Source organism: Schistocerca cancellata, chromosome 1, assembly GCF_023864275.1.
Source record: "Schistocerca cancellata isolate TAMUIC-IGC-003103 chromosome 1, iqSchCanc2.1, whole genome shotgun sequence".
In the NCBI taxonomy this organism is placed as follows: domain Eukaryota; kingdom Metazoa; phylum Arthropoda; class Insecta; order Orthoptera; family Acrididae; genus Schistocerca; species Schistocerca cancellata.
Window position 1 is genome coordinate 820,209,711 of NC_064626.1, and position 22,918 is coordinate 820,232,628.

At 42.1% G+C, this 22,918-nt stretch overlaps 1 protein-coding gene across 3 annotated transcripts in view; it reads right to left on the reverse strand.

Moving 5' to 3' along the window:
* The window catches only part of LOC126188329 (ralA-binding protein 1), a 122,475-nt gene that overhangs the window by 19,708 nt on the left and 79,849 nt on the right, over positions 1 to 22,918 (reverse strand). For all 3 annotated transcript variants that reach the window (XM_049929927.1, XM_049929943.1, XM_049929935.1), the window contains exons 7-10: positions 22,441 to 22,618; positions 19,688 to 19,818; positions 8,185 to 8,368; positions 5,216 to 5,603 (exon numbers count right to left, since the gene is read on the reverse strand). In XM_049929927.1, the coding sequence (XP_049785884.1) occupies positions 5,216 to 5,603; positions 8,185 to 8,368; positions 19,688 to 19,818; positions 22,441 to 22,618 (881 nt within the window). The remainder of the gene's footprint in view (positions 1 to 5,215; positions 5,604 to 8,184; positions 8,369 to 19,687; positions 19,819 to 22,440; positions 22,619 to 22,918) is intronic.

Here is a 22,918-nt window from a genome sequence, read left to right on the forward strand (position 1 = left end):
ATGTTTTATACACTTTCCAGAACAGTGATGTTGATCACTCATGCACAGACTTGGCATCTGTAGTGACTATAGTTTTCAAATGAAATACATGCACTGAAATAAAATGATCAGATCCTTGGGAATGAGACCAATTAAGAAGCAATGACTCCTCTCCTCCATTGCTACTGCTCCCACAAACCCCAAGGAACAACCTCTAGTAGGAATGTTTAGGAAGCACACAGAAACATCAGTGACAATGAAAGCTTGAGTCAGGAATGTCCGGATAACCTATGTCATGCTTTTTCTGCAGCATCAAAACATACTGAGTAGTTTTGCATGTAAGTCTTATATTGCAGCACTTGTTTCCATAAGCGTGTTTTACTTTCTGCAGTGACTGCACCATTCTGTACAAAATGAAAGAATGTGTTTTTGAATACACTATTTTCTGTGTTACTGTGTAAAGACAATTTTTTGAATTACAGAGCTTTTGATACAAGGGACAGAATATTTGATTGATAATAATAGTGAGTAAATAATATATATTTTAATTCATACAGGCTTGTCATTTTTGCAGTGATGTGCCACAATTGGTACTTGATAATGTGCTGAAATTTTCTTGTTCCCAGTTTTTTTTGTGTAGCATAATATTTTTTTTTTTTTTTGGGCACACAGCCTATGGGTCTTTAGGATGGCCTGATGTGTGTTTGAACCATTGACCTCCCGAATGCAAGTTCTGAATGCGCCAACCACTGCACCACCTCGCTCTGACATGGTGGGTTGTATACAGTACCTTGAGGTGTAGTGTTCTTGCTGATATATACACCACACAACTGCAGTCAAGTTGCAACTGCACACAAGCTCTATAAAACAGGTGCAGCCACTCTTGTTTTTCTCCCCATACACAATGGGCAACATATTCAAAATATTAAGAGCTTTGAGGGATTGAGTTCTGAAGTTCCTCTGGTGGTAGCCACATAGCTCATGATTGGAAGTGTGACCCACATACTTCACTGTCTCTTTAAAATTTAAAATGTGTTTTTCAATTTTGTATGTAAAAGATTTTATTTTAAAACTAGTTTTTAGCACCCATTCCTCCAGCTTCATAATTGTCACCTGGCATGTACTTTCTGTAAGTGTGATAGATGAACTAAAGTTGAAAAGTCATCCAGAAATAAAGAACTCTTGACTGGACGCCTTATGTAATATTACGTGTAATTATTAAAGACAGGGCCACACACTTGAGGGACACAGTCATCTTGTATAGAATGATCCGACAGGACATCTCTGACTTGATATCTAAATTAGCATGGCGAGAGGAAAACCTATAAAAAAATTAGGGAGATGTCTCAGAATCCATCTTGTATGGAGCTGTATGTGGCTATAACGCCTCCATGTATTATCACAAGCCTTCGACTGGCTGGGAAAGAAAACTGTTAGGTGATGCTTATATAGGAAAACCTATTATGTAGCCACCTCTTTCAGGGTTAGCTGATCAATGCTGGATGATGTCTCTACACTGAAAGCGACTAAGGAACTATCTGAATTCTAAAATCGAAATAGGACAGGGCAGTGGTTGGTCATCCATTTCAAGGTCTTTCTAACACAGCTAGTGATTGCAACACAATAGCTACTTCGGCATTCCTGTCCTTCTTAGGCATAATAAGTGGAATTGAAGTAGCCTTCTTCCCTGTTACAGGAAATTGTCCCATCTTAAGTCAAAAAGTTCAGGAAGGATCTCCTCATCAGTTCCAGTGAAGTGCTGCAGTGGATGTTACTGATACCTGGTGCTTCATGCTGCAGACAATGCTAAATTCACCATGTAAACACAGAGAGGACAGTTATAAACTATGTCACAGTTTTGTATGAAACTGATTAATGAATATATGTGTAATTTTCAACAGATATTGAGACAGAACCATTCAAATGTTATCTGTTTGGTTATGAGACATTTCTCTACATTCAATGCGTAATCTTCTACTTTTGATTCCTTGACATCATTCTCAGTCCCCACATCTTAAGCAGCATTTGCCCAGTCTCTACATCTTCAGCAGCATTTGCTGTATGATCTTGATTCTGTGTTACATTTTGATCCTGCCTGTCACCAATATCATTAACAGTCACACATGCTGGCAGTGCAGTTACTGATACCTTGTGTTTCATGCTGCAGACAGTGCTAAATCCGGCTTGTACATATAGTGGAGCCAGTTATAAACTTCATCACTGGTCACACTGAAGTCCCTCTCAGTAAACACTTGTACAAATGGACAGCCAGGTTCTAGCTGACAGTGGCAATGACTTGAGGAAAGTGCTTTGCTGTGGTCCGTGTAATGCACCTTTTGCGGATTGAGATACTCCCATTAATCATTACAGAATTAAGAGGACACTTCCACTTCTCCCTAAAATCTTCCTACAGGCTTCTCACACAAGGAGTGGTTTAGAGGAACAACTTTACAAACTGTTCCTATGATCTTTTGCTCTCCCTAATTTTACAATGGCTTTTGCCCCCACCATTTCAAAGCTACCAGGTTCTCATAAGATTGTGCACATTTGGGCCTAAGCAGAGCCATGTACCTGCCATAGTAGCAGAATGGCATTTGCCATCGCAATAGAGGGCCACATGCTCTTGGTAGCTCTCCCAAATTGACATGGAAGCATCAGTGGTGTGGTGAATCATTTGGTGATATGATGCATACAATACTAGACACTCTCTCCAAATTCTAACAGATCCAGTTGGAAGTACAATGCTTACCTTGCTGAACACTCATCTAAGTGGCATTTTTAAATTTTTTTCAGCACCTCTCTGTCTGGTAGATGTATCTGGATTGGTAAATGGTCACTGGAGTGAAGGTTATCATCCATTTCCCAATGAGCAGTGTGCCTGAGAACCGCAGAGCATAAGGATAGATTGAAGCTAACAAAAAACAAAGGTATGTGTGAGTACACTGGCCTGGTGCTGCAACCCAGCTGTGGTGAGGGCTTGTGTCAGGTAGAGTGGATATGAGGACTAAGGAGGCAGGGAAGGAAGACTGACAGTAGAGAGGGAGAAGCCACAAGGAAATGGGACACAGAATGTCACACAGATGTGCCCATCCTGGCACAGGCAGGGACAGTTGCACTGCTGCACATGATGATGTGGAGGAGGGAGTGGTGATATGGTACAAAAGAACAGAGCACCTGCAAAGGAAAAAGTGAGAGTAGATGTATAGAGGTATGAGGATAGGTATGGAGCTGAGTATGAAACAGTGGAAAGTGGAAAGGCTGTGAAGCAGCCTGTGTGCCACTAAGTGCTCTTTACTCTTGGTCACAGTTTGGCTGCAGCCATTCATTTCAGTAAACAACTGGTTAGTGGTCATGCCCACATAAAAGGAGATGCAGAAGTTACAGAATAGTAGATGACCTGACAGTGTTTGTAGGTGACTCTTCCTCTGACAGGATAGGATATGCCTGAAATGGGTTGTGCTACGTGGATGCATATGACAGAGCATGGTCCAGGATATTTCACAGGTTAGGTGCGAGGATATTCCTCATTTTAAAGCCTGCTGAAAGATAGTCAAAGCCACGGGTCTTTGTAGTGGACTATTTATTGAAGCTAATCAAATCAAAACTCAGTATACCCTTCAGGCCAATAGTAGAATCATTACATGAAATGAAACATGAATCCTTCACATATAAATGATACGGGACATGCTGGCAGATATTCTGGAGCCATTTGTGCTCCTACAACACTCAGTTAGGGACTTGTAAATTCAACAGGACTCCCACCACCAAACTTCTTCTGCATCATGTCAAGGCAATTCAATGAATATATTACAAACCTATGGTAATTTTCATGGCTTCTGGGGTTATCTGATCTCAAATATCCAGGGTTAACAAAGGGTGCTGTTAAGAGAGATCTGCATTTTCAATACCTTCTTCAATTCTTTATTTCCATGAGCTGCGAATCTCACATTACTATGATCCACAGCAGTCATCACTAGTTGAATGCTTTGTGCATCTAGAAAGGTGTCTCAAGTTCAGCATTTGCAAGATGTGAGGAATAGTACTACCAACAGTTTTTTAAGTCAGTACCATTTCGAAATTAAAAAAAATACGTACTAAGGTATCTCAATAATTTTATTTTTACATGAAAGCCTGTACCTTAATCTACTTTTCAACATAATTTCCATCAATATTGAGGCACTTGTTATAATGTTGTACCAGTTTTTGAATACCTTCCTCATAGAAGTCTGCCATCTGACTTGTTAACCAGTGCAGCACCACTGTTTTGACTTCATCATCATCTTGAAGACGCTGACCATCCAGGTGTTTCTTCAAGTGCGGGAACAGTTGGTAATCACTGGGTGCAAGATTGGGGGTGTACGGAGGATGATCTCGAGTTTCCCATCGAAAAGATGTGACGAGATCTTTCGTCTGATTCACCACATGCGGACGGGCATTGTCTTGCAGCAAAACGATGCCCTTGCTCAACTTCCATGGACTGTTGCTTTGATTCTGGTGTGACGTAGGCCACCCATGTTTCATCGCCCATAACAATTTGGCTTACGAAATTATCACTGTCATTGTGGTATTGCTCAAGAAAAGTCAATGTGCCCTCTAAAGATTTGGTTTTGTGCACATCCGTCAACATTTTCAGTACTCAATGTGTGAACAATTTTTGGTAATTCAAGTGCTCGGTCACAATGCCATACAAAACACTACGAGAAACATTAAGAAAGTCATCCCGCAAGTAGGAAATCATAAAGCATTTGTTTTCTATCACCTTATTGTCCACTTTCTACACCAAACTTTCATTAACGACCGAAGGACGCCCACTCCGTTGTTCGCCATGGACATTTGTGCAGTCATCTTTAAGTGCTCTGACCCACTTTCTTTCCATTCCATCACTCATACTGTTTTCTCTGTAAGCTGCACAGATCTCACAATAAGTATCAATCGCTTTTAGGTCTTTAGAACTAAGAAATCTTATAACAGCCCGTACTTCACAGTCGGTGGAACTCACGATTATCGGAGGCATCTTAAACACTCAGAAAACAAGGAAGAATCAGACTGTAATAGTGTCAGTATGTAGATTAAGGTACAAGCTTTCATTTAAAAACAAATTATTGAGATATCTTAGCACGTCTTTTTTTAATTTCAAAATGGCACTTAGTTAAAAAACACGCCTCGTATAAAACAGATGAGATGCACACCTGTGTGACTTTCAACAGATATTGAGAAAGAACCATTCAAATGTTACCTGTTTGGTTATGAGGTCTTTTCTCTGCATTCTTCCCATTATCTGCTCCTTTTGATTCCTTGACATCATTATCAGTGTCTACATCTTCAGCAGCTGCTTGTGATTTTGAAACATTTGCTGTATGATCTTGATTCTGTGTTACATTTTGATCCTGCCGGCCATCAATGTCATCAATAGTCACAGATGCTGGTGGTGAAGTTTTCACTGTGCGTGTTTCTGCTTCTTGTTTTACAACTGCAGTTGTGCCAACAACTGTATCATCTTCTGAACATGAATGGAACTTCTGTAGTGATAAGTCAATATGGAATTCATCCTCTGGCGGTTTCTCCTCCAAGCTCTTCTGGCCATGATTCATTTCCTGTGATCTTTGAACAGTCCTCAGTTTTCTCTAAATTGGACAAAATTAAAAATTAACTATTATATAATAAAATATATAAAAAAACATTACATTATAGATATGCTGTAAAACAGGGAACCACTGTTCATATATAATCAACAACTCAAAAAGAAAATTGTACAAATTGACAATGAAGACATTTAAAAAATGGTTCAAATGGCTCTAAACACTATGGGACTTAACATCTGAGGTCATCAGTCCCCTAGACTTAGAACTACTTAAACCTAACTAACCTAAGGACATCACACACATCCAAGCCCAAGGCAGGATTCGAACCTGCAACCGTAGCAGCAGCGCGGTTCCAGACTGAAGCGCCTAGAACCGCTCAGCCACAGCAGTCGGCGAAGACACTGAATCAGTCGATGAATTCGTATATTTAGGTCAGTTGAAAGTGCAACTGGAAGTACAGCAAAACAAACAAACAGAGGAATAAAAATGGCCTGGGTAGTTTTTGGGGAAACTAAACGCAAGTTTTATTTGTTGTGAAATGAATGAAGATAAAGAGAGGCAACCGTATCTTGTGTTCTCCTGGCAGCCAGGGAAAGGAGCAGACATAAATAAAGACACACTCTAGTCTTTGTGCTGTTGAGCTTAATAAAACAGTGAGCTTAAGGAATCTATGATGTGGACAACACACCTAAACTATTCTCTATAATCATTTTTCATAAATGTTATAGAAATCTGAGCAGCAACCACAGCAGCAAGTCAGAGGGACAAAGCTATTTAACAATAAATTACTATTAGATATCTCATCTTATCTTCTTATTCTTATTATTCACACACACACACACACACACACACACACACACACACACTATGGTAAACAGAAAATTTCTCAGTGAAATATTTATTATGTGTTGGGGTCACTTACTGTGTATTGAACAATTATAGATTTATTTTCCACAACAACTGCATTTGGTTTACATCAAAATCAGAGGTTGTATTATGAACGGTACTGTTCTGAAACAGATTTGGAAATATGACATGGTATCAGTTTTAGTGGGCTTCCTACACAGATTGTCTCTTAAAGCGGCATTCTCTCTACTGAAAGTGAAGGTAAATTTTAGATGAATAGTATTTACATATAGTTGTGCAATTACTGTTCCCTAAGTAGCCATCCAAAGGCAAAACAAAAACTTCTTGGCCCATCACAGGGATAACAATGAAATGAAATGTTATTTTTGTTATGTTGGTACATGTTACATAATATGTGAAGTGACAACTTGATATATGGAACAGTTTTGTTTGTTTCATTCAAATTAATACACTGGGTTATAGCAGATATAGCACCACACTAAAATTATTTGTTTTGAACAGCATATAAACATAGGAAACTCATCATTTTTCAGAAGTTGAGAATTGTTTAGTTGAATTTATATAAGAAGAGCCATTTAAGGGACATTCCTAAACTTCAACCACAGAGGAAAAGAAAGTCCACAATGTAATATTGGCCAGTCAGCACTGAATAGTGTACAAAATAGATAATCCCATAGGTGTAACAAAAGAAAGAGTATGGTACATTTGACATGAATAACTGACTATTAGAAAGCTTTGTGTAAGACGGATATAAAGTTGATTGAATTATGAGCTACAGAAAATAATAAAATAAATTTGTCAGCAATATTTGCACTGCTTCAAAATTAATCCAATTGATGTTAGTTACTGTGGATGAATCATATCTATCAGTTTTACCTGGAATAAAAGTATCAATTAGAAGCCAGAGAAACCTGAACAAAAAAGGCAACATCCATTTCATCTGCTGCAAACAAACAGCCAGTATTTTCTATGATGTAAATGGGATTCTACTTGTTGATTATCTTGTGAAGGGTAAGAGAATGACTAGTGAATACTGTGCAACTCTTTGAGACCAAATGTATGAAAAGTGGCCCAGACTGAGTGAACTGCTGGAGCATCCAACCTGTTCTCCATATTCTGCCTTCTCTGACTTCTCCATCTATGAAAATGTTTTGAGGCCAATGAATTTGCTTAGGTAACTGGAGACAAGTATTCTGTAGTCTTTCCAGAACTGCACTTTAAAAAATGAATCTTTCCATTGAGAAGAATGTAGATGGTGAGTTATAACTGACATTAGCATGTGATGAGAACAGAAAAGATATCAGTCAAAACATACTGCAAGTGAATAACTAAGATGAAAAATATACACAGACTGAGGGGGAAAAAATGAACAAATTGAGAACAAATAAAGAGGAACATGTGGACATGCTGTAGAAAGTGAGAAAGGTGAAAAGAGTTATGCTCGTATAAGAGCAGACCATTGGATAGAATCTGTCTATGGTACTCTACAAATAATTTCCAAATCAAGCCATCCTTATTTAAAACTGAGCACTCTAATTAGTACAGAACTACCTACTCCCTGGAGATGCCATGAGAGCTTAAAAAAGCTGCTCTTCTGACCTTTCGGGGTCATGAACTCAGGAAATATGATTTTAATGCAACTTGAATAAATAACAAAACATTTTCTATAGTTTTCTAACATGTCAGTCATAATCACTTACCATATTGACTTCTCTTAAATTTTAGGAGTCTTTAAGTAAAATGTATATTATCAAACCTTGAGTTGTGTGATTAGCCTTTGCACCTCCCAGAGTTGTTCCTCATTTCTCTTTGACACATAACCAGCATTCATTTGTTGATGAATGTGGTTAAGTAATGACTCCTGCTTTGCAAGTTCAACTGATATTGCAGGCACTGTGTCTGGAAGGCTTGGGCTCCCGGCACTCAGCGGCGGCACGTATCTGCTTGCACACATGTACAGTGTTCACCCACACATTGATAAAGTTATCAAAAAAGCAGGATGTCAAATGAGATATTGTACCTCTTTCACTTGAGTTGTGTCCCATGTTCTAAACTGAGTGGTTTTAACTTACAAAACTAGTGTACAGCTCATATGAAAATGGGTACATTTTCTTAGAATGAATTTCATAAACATTACTAATAATGAAAAGTAAACAATTAGATACAAGGTCCTCATTATCAAATGCCACCAGAAACTCATTTAGTGGGTGTCAGGATTACATTTATGCACTTACATTTTATGTACTTTTTATGAGAACCACATATGCACAGAACATTTGAGTCAAAGCTCTCTTTATATTTGAATGTTCACAAATTTATTCATGTTCTACACTATGTCATTTCATCAGAATATGAAGGAAACTGTACTAATCTTGATTTATGAAGTTGTATCCATTTGGAAATTTCAATAACTTCAGTTTTTGTGACAGAAATGTCAAAAAAAAAATTAGGTGTGAACTGATTTTTAGCTGGAGACTAAATAAGAGTGAAAGAGAGAAGAAATGTTGGTCCGGTGTTGCAGTACTACTGGGATTGGCCCATCTAATCAATTCAAACATTATGCCAAAGCCTGAAATGACTAAATATTCTGCAGTGATCGTATATTCCGCTGTTGTAACTGCTTATGTTTCTCTTGAGGTAGCTTTTGATGGGCATGGCAATTTGCTACTACCACAGAAAACAAATGGCTATAAAATTAGGGTAATATGAAAGAAGACCATTTTTTTAAATTTTATGTGTATCTGAAAAGAACTGCTATTATTCTGTTTCAACAGTGGCACAGCCACTGATTGCACTCAAACACTTTTACATGTCTTGAGCACAGAATTTATTCACTTATTATGCCTTTCCTGTTTCGGCTTTCACCATTTTTAAAGGTTACAAAAAATTGATAAACCGGTATCAGTAAAGGAACATTATGATAATGCCACAAAATATACATCACACATTGATATAAAGCACTCACCAGAAATACATATTAACCCAAATGGATATGTCAATAGGAATACATGATATCTAGTCAACCTTCAGTGATGACAAGATAGTGCAAACCGATTTACAGTATAGTGATACCATGAAGTGGAGAAAGCCATTAGGTGGCATTACAGTCATGGCAATTATAAAACATAATTTTTGATGTACAGAAATAATATACAATCAGTGAAAGTACTAAGTTAATTATCTGCACAACTGTGACAATGGTACTAAACAGCACTGTTGGCTCAAGGTTCTCTATGGACCAACAGTAGCTCGACAACCTGGTGAACAGAACTGCGCAGGAGAAAATGAAAAATTCTATCTACAGGAAAGCAAAAAATCCAAAACTACATAGAGACACGCATGAAGATGAACATAACACACAGCAGGCGTGAATGGCTGATGACTGAGCACATGGAAACAGCACAAGTCACAAGGCGAGGTCCACGGTGGTTGAACTCAGTGTTAGAATTGCTCTGTCCAACTTACTATTGCCCATAGGTAAACACTTCCATCAGCAGGTTCACCCATACAAAGTGTTACCTGTGCCCACCATGGCACTTGTCCACACTAGCCTGCTGCGCTACTAATGCCAGCTCATATGCCTCCTTCCATCCATCCATCTGTGTTGTCTGTCTGTTAATTTTGTCTAAACCCATCATCCCTGATTAAAGCCATGTAGGACCAAAAATGGCTAGGCTTGGGCTGTGACCTACTATGCAGAACTGGAGAGAGCACCGGAAGCCAGAAACTGACCAAGCACCAAACGAGACAACATCATCACTGCTGGCTCCATCAGAGGGGTGGTAGGGTGTAAATGCTGAGGCAATAGTTGGCCCACCAGCAGTGATGGATGCAAGGCCACATCCAATGGCAAGGAGGTGGAAGAGGCATGGAGATGTAGTATGGCAGTCAGAACCCACGGGCTTCTCATCAGTAGTGCAGGAGTAAGCCTTGCTGGGGCCCGAGGCAGCAGGCAAATGGAGGATGGTGGTAGGTGCAAAGGGGATGGCAATGGGGAAGTGCACCACTGGAAGTGACAGCTTGATCCTGGAACAGCATCTTGCATGAAGAAGGAAAAGGGGTGGGGGAGTCAAAACGGGAAGTTTCAAGAACCAAGGAATTTTTCACAGGTTAGTTGGTCTAATGACAGAACTAAGTGGCATCTTATAGCAACACAAGGAAAAATTAAAAAATGGGTTTTCTTAAGTCTGTTTAGAACAATACAAAATTAATTCCTGGAATCAGTATATGATGTATGCTTCAATTGAATCAGGAATCAACCATCAAAGACATATTTCCTCACAATCTAACCTGATGAAACCATTACCTGTGCAAATTCATCACAACTGTCCCTAATAATGTGGTATAACATATTTGAGAAAATAAAGAGACATTAATTTCCTTTGAACAACCAAAAAGTCACACTGCAGACAACCTGACTGTAGCTATTCTCATTGAGCTAGATAAAATGAAAGTAAGGTAAATGAAACACCTGGAAACTGACAGCTCAGTGTTTTCATTGCAAATGACCTCAAAAGTAGAGTCCATAAAATGTTCACTTTATTCAGTTCTATGCAAATCAGTTATATTTAATTGCTGAACACTGTGTGAGAGGTAATAAGCAAGTGTGGATTTTCAGCAACTTGAAAAGAATTTCTAACTTTTTCTCAGTATTCTAAGTGCACAACTGTTTTTGACACGGCACATTCTTACGTGTCCTCAGTCCATCAGGTAGAATTTCAAATCAAGGAGTGCAACCATTATATACAAATTCCACTAGGAAATAGTTAAGTGGAGAGGAAAAATTATTGGCAATGATTACAGGTCAATAATGAAGGCTAAGTGACAAAGAGTTTCATGTAAGATGAAGATTTTCTCTCACTGTGACAATCTGTTCAATGAAGTACAGCATACGAATATTGATGCAGTGAAAACTGTTCCATATGTATATCACTTTGCAGCACCTGAGTGTGCATGAGATGTCTGCGAATGCATCATGACTCATATCAGGGATGGAATCTATTGCATGTGAAGTATTTTCAAAGCTATTAAAAATTCACAATCACAGATTTTCAGCACTATATGGGGGGTGGGGGTTACAAATCCATATGAGGCTATGAGAAATTATTTTATACTTTTTAGTTTGATTTAAGAACTTAATATATTAAAAATTCATTTTATTTAAATAATTATTTTGTAATCACACTGTGTATAAAAATTTTAAAAGACATAATAGAAACAAAACAAAAAAAAAAACAATCTTTTTCATTCATATTCTTCATGATTTATTACAGTTTCAAGTTCCACACCTTCAAAGCGGGCGAAGTCGCAGTGAGGAGCCAAAACTTGCATCCTGACACAATTCCCAAGAATAGCCCATATTACCATATACAAGGTAATTCTGAAATTCCTGTTACAAACTTCTAGGGCTTGTAGAGGGTTTTTTTTTTTTTTTGTTGGGTTTAAGGGCGCTCAACTGCTGAGGTCATTAGCGCCCAGTCACTGTTGTTAGAGCACATGGAATCTGGTAAAACTCAAGGGGATGGAGGGGACACCAGAAGGACCCGACAAAGATGCAGACAAAATAAGTAAAAAGATTAAATGTCTTTGGACAAGCCAGTTAAAGTTATAAAACGCAGAATACGAGCAGCTGCTCGAGCGTCATCAGCTAAAACATGCGGTAAAGTAGATGGCAGGGACAGGACAACACGAAATTGACTAAAACGGGGACACGACAATAAAACATGGCGCACTGTTAATGCCTGACCACAAGGGCACTGCGGGGCTGGGTCACCGGAGAGCAGGTAGCGGTGGCTAAACCGGCAATGCCCAATCCGCAACCTGGTCAGAAGGACCTCCTCGCGCCGAGATGGTCGGGAGGATGTTGTCCAAGCGGTTGGTAGCGGTTTTACTGCCCGGAGCTTGTTTCCTTGGAGGGATGCCCAAGCATCCCACCACAACGACACAAGCCTCTTACAGACATCCCCACGAACGTCGGATGACGGGACACAATGGGAAGCTGGCCGAGGCAGGAGGACTGCAGCCTTGGCTGCAGCATCCGCAGCCTCATTCCCAGGCACTCCCACATGTCCGGGAACCCACAGAAAGCTGACAGAACCACCGTTATCAGCGAAAGAATGGAGGGACTGCTGTATCCGTTGAATCAAGGGATGGACCGGATAGGGAGCTCCAAGGCTCTTAAGAGCACTGAGTGAGTCAGAGCAGAGTACATATGATGAATGGTGGTGGCGGCGGGCATACTGAACGGCCTGATGGAGAGCAAAAAGCTCGGCCGTAAAGCTGGAACATTGGTCGAGGAGCCGGTATTTAAATGTGGCGGCCCCGACGACAAAGGCACAGCCGACACCATCGTCAGTTTTGGAGCCATCGGTGTAAATAAAGGTGTGACCGGCAAGTCGAGCACGAAGTTCGGCAAACCGTGAGCAATACATTGCAGCCAGAGTACCCTCCTTTGGGAGTGAGCTGAGGTCGAGATAAATATGAACCGGAGCCTGGAGCCAAGGTGGTGTCGGGCTCTCACCCTCTCTGCAGGTGGTAGGGAGGGCAAAATCCAATTGTCGAAGCAGGCGACGGAAGCGGACTCCGGGGGGCAGCAGGGCAGACACATACAACCCGTACTGACGGTCGAGAGAATCGGCGAAGAAGGACTTGTAAGAGGGGTGGTCGGGCATAGACGACAGCCGGCAGGCATACCGACACAGCAGTACGTCGCGCCGGTAGGTCAACGGTAACTCGGCAGCTTCAGCATAAAGACTCTCGACAGGACTAGTGTAGAAGGCTCCGGTCGCAAGACGTATCCCCCGATGGTGGATGGAGTTGAGCCGGCGTAAGAGGGACGGCCGAGTGGACGAGCAGACGAAGCTCCCATAATCCAGCTTCGATCGGACTATGGACCGATACAAGCGAAGCAGGACAGTGCGATCCGCTCCCCAAGATGAACCGCTAAGAACTCTGAGGACATTAAGGGAACGTGTACAACGGGCTGCCAAATAAGAGACATGTGGAGACCAACACAGTTTCCTGTCCAACGTGAGCCCTAGAAACTTAGTTGTGTCCACGAATGGGAGAACAACGGGACCGAGATGTAAGGATGGCGGAAGGAACGCTTTATATCGCCAAAAGTTGATACAAACCGTCTTTTCTTCAGAGAACCGGAAGCCATTTGCCACGCTCCACGAGTAGAGGCTGTCTAGACAACGCTGAAGGCAGCGCTCCAGGAGGCATGTTCTCTGGGCACTGCAGTAGATCGCGAAGTCATCGACAAAGAGAGAGCCTGAGACATTAGGTGGAATGCAATCCATAATTGGATTGATCGCGATGGCAAAAAGGGCTACGCTCAAGACGGAGCCCTGAGGCACTCCGTTCTCCTGGAGGAAGACGTCGGACAATACGGAGCCCACATGTACCCTAAACTTTCGATCCGTTAAAAAGGAATCAATAAAAAGGGGCAGGCGACCGCGTAGGCCCCACCTGTGCATAGTGCGGAGGATACCTCCTCTCCAACAGGTGTCATAAGCCTTCTCCAAGTCGAAGAACACGGCTACCGTTTGGCGCCTTCGCAAAAAGTTGTTCATGATGAATGTCGACAAGGTCACGAGGTGGTCAACAGCGGAGCGGCGGCGGCGAAAGCCGCATTGGACATTAGTAAGTAGCCGTCGAGATTCAAGAATCCAGACTAACCGAGCATTAACCATGCACTCCATCACCTTACAGACACAGCTTGTAAGAGAAATGGGGCGGTAACTAGAAGGAAGGTGTCTATCCTTCCCGGGTTTGGGTATAGGAACAACAACGGCGTCACGCCAACGCATGGGGACTTGACCTTCGGTCCAGACGCGATTGTAGGTACGGAGAAGGAAGCTTTTGCCCGCCGGAGAAAGGTGTGCCAGCATCTGAACGTGAATGGCATCCGGCCCCGGAGCAGAGGACCGGGACAGTGCAAGCGCACGTTCGAGTTCCCGCATAGTAAAGGGGGCATTATAGGTTTCCAGATTCAGCGAGTGGAAGGAAGGTCGCCGAGCCTCTTCTGCCTCTTTCCTGGGAAGGAAGGCAGGATGGTAATGGGCGGAGCTTGAAACCTCCTCGAAAAAGCGGCCAAAGGCGTTGGAGACAGCCACCGGATCAACAAGGACCGCATTACCTGAGGTCAGGCCAGGTACCGAGGAGTGGGCCTTAATGCCCGACAGCCGGCGCAGGCTACCCCAAATGACGGAAGAGGGAGTAAAACTGTTAAAGGAGCCGGTGAAAGAGGCCCAAAAAGCTTTTTTGCTGTCTTTGATGACTCTACGGCATTGCGCTCGGAGTCGTTTGTATTCAATACAATTCGCCAACGTAGGATGGCGGCGAAAGGTGCGTAAAGCACGTCGTCGAGCACGGATAGCGTCCCTACAAGCCTCGTTCCACCAGGGGATGGAAACGCGACGTGAAGAAGTAGTACGAGGAATGGAACATTCGGCAGCATGGATGATAACAGCCGTGAGGTATTCGACCTGACTGTCACAACTGGGAAAATCGTGGTCCGGAAAGGTCGCCAGGGATGAGTAAAGTCCCCAGTCAGCTTTCAGTATGTTCCAGCTCGAAGGACGTGGGGATGGGGTGTGGTGCAGGAGATGAACGACACAGGGGAAGTGGTCGCTCGAATAGGTGTCAGAAAGGACATACCACTCGAACCGACGGGCAAGGGTGGTAGAACATATCGAGAGGTCCACGTGGGAGTAGGTATGAGTGGAGTCCGAGAGGAAAGTCGCATCGCCGGTATTGAGGCAGACAAGATTGAGATGGTTGAAGACATCTGCCAAGAGTGAGCCTCTTGGACAGGATGCAGGAGAGCCCCAAAGGGGATGATGGGCATTGAAGTCGCCAAACAATAAAAACGGCGGGGGAAGCTGAACGATCAGGTGCATCATGTCAGCCCGACTAGCAGCAGACGATGGTGGAGTGTAGATGGTACAAACTGAAAAAGTAAAAGCAGAAAGAGTAATGCGGACAGCTATTGCTTGGAGTGGGGTGGTCAATGGGATGGGATGGTAATAGACGTCGTCCCGAATGAGCAACATGACCCCACCATGAGCTGGGACACCGTCCACAGGGGTGAGGTCATACCGCTCCGAGGTATAGTGGGTAAAGGCAATACGGTCAGTCGGGCGCAACTTTGTTTCCTGGAGTCCAAGGACGAGCGGACAGTGCAGGCGGAGGAGCAGTTGTAATTCCTCCCGATGAGATCGAATACCTCTTATGTTCCAATGAAACAACGCCACCGCTAGTCAAAAAGTTGGGGGAACGAGACGGGGGAAGAGCTGGTCACCTCGACGGCCGCAGAGGGCCAGGTTGCGAGGGAACAACGCTACAACCGACGGGAGGCGGATCCGGTTCCATCGACTGGTTGCCATCTGTGGCCGCTGTCCCTGGTTGTGTAGGAGGGGCAGCATCATTTGCCGACGAAAGGCCAGCTGAGCGCCTGGCAGCAGAGCGTCCCGGCGAAACTGAGGACGGCCGGGAGCGGCGACTCACGGATGGAGCGTCAGTCGAAATGCGCCGGGGTGGAGAGGGGGATAGAGACTTCTTCTTGGAGGCCTTCTTGGAAGGCCGAGGAGGCACAGGGATGGTGGGCTGGACCCGAAGAAGGTCCTCACGCGCGGGGTCCGTTTTGGAACGCCGGACCTCGGAAGCCGGGGTCCGGAATGTTTCCCCGATGGACGCCTGAGAAGAGGATCGCTTCTCAGGTGGCGTGTGGGGAGAAGGAGGAGGAAGGGTGGCCCCTGGGGCAGAGGGGGTGGGGGCCACGGGGGAGGAGGATTTGGAAGGGAGGGATTTGGGAGGCGGAGGCAGAACCCCCTGATGGGCGGAGGAGGCAGAGGGGGGACAGGAGAGGGGTGAGGATACCGCGGAAGGAGTGGACACAACTGAGGCAAACGAAGTGGTCAATGGCACGGGATGGAGGCGGTCGTACTTCTTCCTGGCCTCAGAATAAGACAGCCGATCCAAAGTTTTGATTTCTTGTATCTTCTTCTCCTTCTGATATGCGGGGCAGTCTGAGGATCTAGGCAAGTGGACGCCAGGACAATTAACGCACCGAGGTGGTGGGGTGCATGTATGTTCCTCACGAAGAGGACGTCCACAATCGCCACAGAGGGGCTCAGCCTCACACCGTGACGACATGTGCCCAAAGCGCAAACACCTAAAACAGCGCATAGGAGGCGGAACGTAGGGTCGCACGTCACACCGGTAGCACATTACCTTTACCTTCTCCGGGAGAACGTCCCCCTCGAAGGCGAGGATAAAGGCCCCAGTGTCGATGCGACGGTCTTTGGGGCCGCACTGGACTCGCCGGACGAAATGCACGCCTCGGCGCTCCAGGTTGGCCCTGAGCTCCTCATCAGATTGTAGCAGGAGGTCACGATGAAAAATAACCCCCTGCGTCCTATTGAGTGCCAGATGTGGGACAATGGAGACTGGGATGTCCCCTAGGCGGTCGCACGCCTGGAGCGCCGCCGACTGTGTGGCGGACGTGGTCTTGATAAGAACGGATCCTGAACGCATCTTGCTGAGAGCCTCGATTTCCCCGAAGATGTCCTCAATGTGCTGAACAAAGAACATGGGCTTGGAGGTGGCGAATGTCCCCCCATCGGTTCGAGAACAGACCAAATAGCGGGGGAAGTACTTCGCTCCAAGCCGGCGGGCCTGTCCCTCCTCCCATGGAGTGGCCAAGGGGGAAGGGGCAGGAGAACCAGAACTAGAAACGGTACCTTTTCTTTTGAAAGACTCGGGCGCAGAGCGACCCGATACATGGTGACGTTTCATCTGCGAAACGTCCGCCCCGATACCACCCACTCCGACCAGGGGCTCTCCCCACGGGCGCCACCCAGCCGCAGCAAGGGCCACCTGGCAGGATGACCATTGCCGGGAGTCCTGATGCCCCAAGGAGACGGACATCTACTCCTTGGCCGACGTGGGGAGGGTGCACCTCAGGTATCGGCAGTACGATCCCTGTGTTGTCAGGGGGCTACAACCTAGAGGGTACATGACGACCCCACCACAACGGGCTGGCTACCGTGCTGGATTTCTGGTGCCATGGAAAGTCCATCATGATCGCTGGTGCAGATGGAGACGCACTATGGGCGTAACTGGGACAACCCAAAAGGCGTTTAGGCCCAATTTGAGTAATAGTGGGTATGGTTACAACGCCGGTGCATTGCTGAGTGCCAAGGTCTGAGTGCACTTAGGACCAGTGGTACACCACGTAAGGTGTCCTTCCCCAAAAGGCTCGTACTTCTGTAGAAATTTAGAAAAATGGAGGTCAAACCCCAAGGGGGACCATCACATGGAAGGCCGAAACGGTTGAAACTCCTTTTAGTCGCCTCGTACGACAGGCAGGAATACCTCGGGCCTATTCTTACCCCGGACCCGCAGGGGGGGTAGAGGGGGATGAGAACATAACATTTTGAACAGGAACCCATTTCTGAAAAACACTGTTTCCGTGCTACAACCGTTTGAAAACATATTGGTAATGCAACCACTTTTACAAGTAATTTTTTTATAATTCCACTCATTAATAACCAAAAAAATTGCTCCTGTACTCGTTGATGGTCTCTCTTCAACGTAATGCACTAAGGCACCTTCCACTTCTGGTGTTTGGCGTCTCCTTGGAGCACCACAGACACACCTGCTGATGGTGAAGGTATGCCTTTCTAAGCCATTGCATAATTGTGGTGGAAAGGGTATGCAGTGCACTCATATGTTGTGGATAACAATCATGATAAAGGTGATGAGCAGCTCCTCCATTATCATGAGCTTCGCCATACAGGAGGATCATGTCAGTGTATTTTGCAAATGTGTTTCAACTATGTTGCTCTAACACTCAGAGACAAATGAGTGAGGCTCGAAGCAGTCAGAGAGGTAGGATGGATGTCAAATTATATAAGCCAATCTTATGTAAGCACCTGCTACCATGACTACCATGTTGCATACCTACCCTGCAAACATGTTTTCAAACAGCTGTAGCATGGAAAGGTATGTTTCCAGACATGGTGTCCAATTCAAAATACAGTATTGTCTACTCAGTCCCCTCTACAAGTCCTAGAGGTTTGTAATGGGAATTACTAAACACCCTGTATGCCTAGCAATTGTGAAACATTTCCAGGTTTACTAGTGATATACAAAATTCCACTGTTGCACTAAACTGCGATGGTTGTAACATTACAAAAATAGAGGACTGGTGGGGCAAGTTCAGGGAAGTTTTCTGAGTTTTTGACATTTGGTAAAACCCAGGGACACAGATATTTTATTAAATGCTGTAGCTGTGGTGAACACAACCCCAAAAATTATTAAGGAAATTTATTTTTAATTACTGAATAAATTTCTGTCAGACTTATTACTATTCATTGGAAATGTAAAGTACACACCTGTCAAGCTCCCTTAGATATCTGTACCATGCATGGAGAGTTGGGGAGGGGAACTGGAAAGGGAATAAGGAGGGGTAGGTAGGAAGGGGGTTGACATTGGTGAGAGCAGAAAGTGTGGGTGAGTAATCGAGTAATACATCGTGAATACCTTCCACTGTTCTGCAATGAGTCTGAATCACAAACATTATACATGGCCACACTAAAATGGTGCTAACTGGTGCTGTAACTAACTAGGTCCTATACTTACCCACCATCCCAATGATTCCACTACATCAGATTGCATCACATTTACACACACAAATAAATAACAATAATAAATATGAGTTGCTTTTGAATTTTTGATATTTGAGCAATGCTCCACTAATGACACAAATGTATCACTCTGTGTCTAATTACATTTGTTCTCTTTATATCTTTCTATAATGTAATTTTGCTTATGTTTCTTGCTTGCTTGCCTGTTAGCTAGCTAGATTGCTCTTCTATGTTATATGTAAACACTATGTTGACCTGATTATGATTTGTGATTGAAACTGGATATAAATTTTAGACAAATTTCCAATGTAGCAGCTTCTGGCAATCTGAATATATCAGTTCTGAATCATCTGAAAGTTGTAGAGCATTAACTACAAAAGTTTCTTGTTAGAATATCTGGGTTGATCCACTAAATGTATGGCCAGTAAAATTGGAAGCTTGAATATCTTTAGGAGCACTATGATTCACTCCTCAAGTATTTTTGAGGTAAATCATAAATCTGTGTACTCGTATTTCAGTCCAAAGGCATTATCTAAAAATCTATTTAAGTTATTTATCAAATGTAATTTCATGAAAAAAAATCCATTTCATCTCTCCATAACTTACTTGACAATACTGATATCGGGGAAGAGGGTTCGGCAGTGACACAGCAATGTTGTAAGCAGTCGGTGGCTCATTTGCAAAACTGGGCTCAAAGTTATTGCTATGTTTTGAGCATTCATTTTGTTGTACTTTTCCTGAAATAGAAATAACGGACAATGCCTAATTTTTGGTGCACTGAAAAACATTTATAAATAGTTTTCACAATAATTAATATTTCATTTTTGGCTGTATGCACCTCACACTAAGACATTTTAGAACACTTAAAGAAAACTATGCTCTTTTTATAACATTTTGTTTGAACCTTCCTGACAAGTTAAAACTTTTTGTGCAGCATCATGACTTAAAAGGCAGACTGTAAAAGCCTGAACCATCCAAGGTTATATCACACATTGATTCAAAATACATATCTTTCTTTTGTTACTGTAAATTCTGCAATAGGGTGTTTATGAAATGAGATTTTCATTCTGCAGTTTGGTTAATTTGGTATGAAGTTTGCTGCATCAGACACTAAATGCTGGAGCAGGGCTCAAGATGGAATAAATGTTGCATCTGAATGACTGTTCACTTCAAATTTATTTGAAAGACATTCTTATCATTTCATTTTTCTTTAACATCTAATGTGTTGTCTCATTAAGTGTTTATTTTTTTCTGGAACTGACGTCCCATGTTGAGACTTTTTTTTACCATTTTGCCTTCAGGTGTTATAGGCAGAAATTAGGTACTGTTTAAAAAATGTGGAGTTCGGCAAGTGTTGATGCCAACAATGCAGCTCACAAGCAGTTCAGTTAGTTTAGTATTTTGCATGTTTTGTGGGTTATATTTGTGATAAATTGCCATGATGTGGAACATGTCAGTAGGTTTACAAATAATGAAATTTCGCTGTGAAAACATTGTTTAAGCATTACCTACAACAAAATTTGAAAAAAATAACCCAACCTCATGCATATTATCCAATCAGAAATTCACGTCTGGAGTAGAAAGAGTTGCCAAACAACTCCTTCCCATGCAAAAGAAAGTTAAATTGTGGATAGTGTAGGCTGCTTTTTATGAATGCTGCTCTTAATTTCAGATTCTTCACAAAATGCTTTATAAGAGAGCAAATGTATTATGAAGCTGTAGTTAGTATGCCTTTTTTTTAAACAATTGCATACATGAAGTCTGTGGATAGACACTAGATATCCGTACAACAGGTTTCTATGGAATGAATACTTTGTGTCTACATGTATAATTGGTTCAAAAATTGCTTCATCAGTGAATGAAATTATGTAAACTAAGTTAATTTTCTAATGTTTTCATCAATTAGACACTGAAAAAATATTGCTAAACACAAGAATTTGAGAAGACCTATTCATGTTCACCTAGGAATTTTGAACAATCAGTTTTATGTATTCCTCTCCCCCTCCCCACCCATGCTGTTTGTTATTGGTGATGATATATCTTGCCTTACATCACTGAATGAACTGTGATATTTCTAAGTGATAAATCATCAACCAAGAAAGAATAATACTTTTAAATATTTCATTTATTCTTCATTTTTTGCAGCTCTATTGGGATTCATCATGCTTGCATCACCAGCAAAGAGCATTATTTCTGCTTTGTCAATGTAAGATGGAAGGTCAATTATATATAACAAGAAAAGAAATAGTCCCACAATTGAACCTTGTGAAATGACAGTAATAATTTGTCTCCACTCTGAGGAAGATTCATCATGAAAATTGCACTAGTTATCTAAAATGACCCTTTGCCTTCTATCAGTTAAATATGAAAGGAAGCACCTATTCATTGCATCTCATGTCCTCTGTATGATTAATTCTTTATTACATGTTTACTTCTTATTAACTAATGGAAAATGTGTTTATGAACTGTGATGACAAGAGCGAGAATTTATTAACATGATTCACTTTAGATAAATGAGAATCACAACAGAATAGGTAACAAATCTATCACTGTTGTGGTAATTTGTTACCAACTCCAGTGGACTGTGTATGTCTAATAATAAGACTCTTCCTTGTTCTATTATCTTATTACCACTACACTAGTATAGTCTTGTATCACAGGCTGCTTTCCAACATGTCTTTCTGCACCTGTATCACCCAATCACTTCTGTCACTCTCCCTTGGATTTCTTCTTCTCACTTAAATTACAAATCAGGTCTTCAGTATGTCATGGTTTCATGTCGTAATTGACTTCCTTGGACAAAGTATCAATTTTTGATACCAAAACACTGTGTAGAGCAGTGATCATGATAGTACACTAATCATTTTTCATCTTATATCACTATGAAAAAAAGAAAAATGGCGTGCGCTTTAAATAGCTCATGGGGAATCCATAATAGGAACTTCAAGACTTCTCTGTCTTTGCCAACATGGTGAAACTGCCAAGCAATGTTTCCCACTATCATGACTGTGTCTTTCACAGTTAGTTGTCAGTTTTGAGTAATGGTGTATATGCAAATGCTTTTGTTTCAATGTTGTATCATTGGAGTGCCATTTTTTCAAATAATCATTGTACAGTTCATCCAGGTTTCTGTACTTTTAATTATTTCAAGTGAATAGATTTTGGTAAAACAAACTGCTTTGCAATAATGTATTTAGTAATTTGTCCTTCACTCTGAATGAAAAATCAGTCAAGAAGTACTAAATCATAATAAAATGGCTAAAGAAATGCCGAATTGTAATAAAAGTTATTTACAAAAGAGTGGATTATAGATTAAGAATTTCTGTTTTCACAAATAACTGTTGCAATAAAATACTTACATGTATTGTTACATTATCAAGATGTACCATCATCCAGCCCAAAAGATGCAAATTACATTTTGGGAGCTGGCTAATGAGTCCTTGCAGTTCAGCTTCACGAATTGTAACTTCCTTCTCTGCAGCAGCCTCTTCAAATCGAGACAGAAGATCATTTGTCAAAATAGGTTCTGGTAGTTCCCTAAGTAAGAATAACAAATAATTTAAAATGCCTTCATGAATATACTCTCTGGCAGTACTTAACTTACAACACTTCACAGCTGCTGTGAAGTGTAAGTGTTCCATGTTATTTGTTATCAGTTTACTTAATATTAATCCAACACATGTATTACGGGTCATCAAATGACAAATATCTATTAGAATTAATAATGTAAGTTTGGTGAATATAGTTTGTGTTACATGATCAGTATTTAAGCTGACCATGCTTTTGTGAGGTTTTTTTGGCACTATTCATTAACATTTGTGAACTAATTAGAATAAA